The sequence below is a fragment of the Otolemur garnettii genome, unplaced genomic scaffold (assembly GCF_000181295.1).
Source record: "Otolemur garnettii isolate 467f Iridium unplaced genomic scaffold, OtoGar3 scaffold00233, whole genome shotgun sequence".
NCBI classification, from domain to species: Eukaryota; Metazoa; Chordata; class Mammalia; order Primates; family Galagidae; genus Otolemur; species Otolemur garnettii.
Genome location: NW_003852628.1, coordinates 1,348,734 through 1,350,893, shown reverse-complemented (window position 1 = coordinate 1,350,893; position 2,160 = coordinate 1,348,734). Strand labels below are relative to the sequence as shown.

The 2,160-nt window shown below is 50.0% G+C and overlaps 1 protein-coding gene across 1 annotated transcript in view; it reads right to left on the bottom strand.

Moving 5' to 3' along the window:
• The window catches only part of EID2 (EP300 interacting inhibitor of differentiation 2), a 1,944-nt gene extending 1,463 nt beyond the window's left edge, over positions 1-481 (bottom strand). The window contains exon 1 of the mRNA XM_003802126.2: positions 186-481. Coding sequence (XP_003802174.1) covers positions 186-481 — 296 coding nt within the window. The remainder of the gene's footprint in view (positions 1-185) is intronic.
• Positions 482-2,160: the final 1,679 nt, after the last annotated feature.

Below are 2,160 nucleotides of genomic sequence, written 5' to 3'. Positions count from 1 at the left end.
TCGGGCTTTCAGGAGCCGCCACCACCGCGCTTCTCACAGCCGCCTCGATCGGGCTTTCAGGAGCCTCCTCCATCGCGCTTTCCGCAGCCGCCTCGATCGGGCTCTCAGAAGCCGCCGCCACCGCGCTTTCCGGAGCCGCATCCATCGCGCTTTCCGCAGCCGCCTCGACCGGGCTTTCCGGAGACGCCGCCACCGCGCTTTCCGCAGCCGCCTCGATCGGGCTTTCTGGAGACGCCGCCACCGCGCTTTCCCGAGCCACCTCCATCGAGCTTTCCGGAGCCGCCGCCATCGCGCTTTTGGGAGCCGCCTCCATCGGGTTTTCGGGAGCCGCTGCCTCCGCCCTCGAGCTTTCGGTGCCCTCCTCAGGCTGCGCTGCGGCCAGCTCCGGGCTCCCGCTGCCTACCTCCTTCTGCGGGACGTCTCCGTCACCACTAGCCTCGTTTGTCTGCAGGACAGTGACGTCTGCGGGCAGCTCGGACATCTTGGACCGCAGAGTCAGCCGTGCCGTTCCCAGGAAACTGGAATAACGGGACAGCATGAGCATCGGCGTCCACACAGGCGCATGCGTGAGCGCAGTGCGCACCGGAGAACGGCGGGTGCAGAACGCGTGCGCGACAGCGGATCCGCGGCGTAACCTAGGAACATTGCGCATGCTTACTCCCCCCGTCCCCCCATCAAGCGCCCGGAACCCTCCAGATGTCATCTGCAGGCCAGGAGTGCCAAAGAACCTGAAACGCCAGAACCTCAAAGGGCAGGGCTATGTCTTAGATTTCAGCCAGTTTGATGTCTTTAAGGAAAGGCTTACAAGATCTTTTACTTTAGGAGTTCCCAGGATTCCATCCTAGGATGCTTTCAAGTTTTTTGTTCCCCAGTGATTATAATGCTGCCTCTATTATATACCAGATAATTTTGGGGGGAGGGTTCTTGATTTTTTTCTTATTCATTCTTTTGTCTGTCTTCACTCATGCCAATTGTCTTAACTACTAAACATTATAATAATATTCCTTTTTAATCTTTATTTATTTATTAATCTTTTGCTGTGCCCCAATCTGTTCACAGGGCCTTCTTATCTTTAAAATTGCTTTGGTGGCTGGGTATGGTGGCTTCTGCCTGTAATCTTAGCACTCTAGGAGGCGTGAAGATCGCTTCAGTTCAGGAGTTCAAGACCAGCCTGAGCAACAGCAAGGCCCTGTTTCTAATAAAAATAACAAAAATTATCTGGGCGTCGTGGTGGGTGCTCCCTGGGAGGCTGAGACAGGAGGATCATGTGAGCCCATTAGTCTGAGGTTGCAGTGAGTTAGATTGAGGCCATGGCTTTCTAGCCTGAGCTGAAATCATTCAGCTGTATATTTATATTTTATTTACTTTTCTGCGTGTGTTATATCTATTGTGCAATAGAAAAGTGAACAAAACATGAAAGTGATAGAGCTGAATGATTTATGACAAAGTGAACATCCTCCACACAAATAAAGAAATTGGATACAGTAGAGCCTCCATAGTTGACCACCTCCCTAAGTTGACCTAATTTTCATAGACCAGACAAGCACTACATGTAAGTTATTAGTACATTGTACTAATTAGTACATTAGTACAATGTACTAATTAGTACATTAGTACATTAGTACATAGTAAGTTATTACCTAGTCCCCTGTGTTGACCACCTCTGTATGTTGACCAGTTTGTTACAGTCCCTTGGATTTTAACTTACAGAGGTTCTGTATTTCCAGAACCCTTAATTCCTCTATTTATCAGTATCCTTTCCTTTCTTTCTTTTTTTTTTCAGAGACAGAGTCTCACTTTGTCACCCTTGGTAGAGTGCTGTGACATCACAGCTCACAGCAACCTCCAGCTCTGGGGCCTAGGCGATTCTCTTGCCTCAGCCTACCAAGTAGCTGGGACTACAGGCACCCACTACAATGCCTGGCTATTTTTTTGTTACAGTTTTGCTGGGGCAGGTTTCAACCTGCCACCGTTGGTATATGGGGCTAGCACTGAGCCATAGGCGCTGCCTTTCTTTCTTTTTCTTTCTTTCTTTCTTTTCTTAAATAGAGACAGAGTCTCTCTTTGTTGCCCTTGGTAGAATGCTGTGGCGTCACAGCTCACAGCAACCTCCAACTCCTGGGCTTAGATGATTCTCTTGCCTCAGCCTCAGCCTCCCGA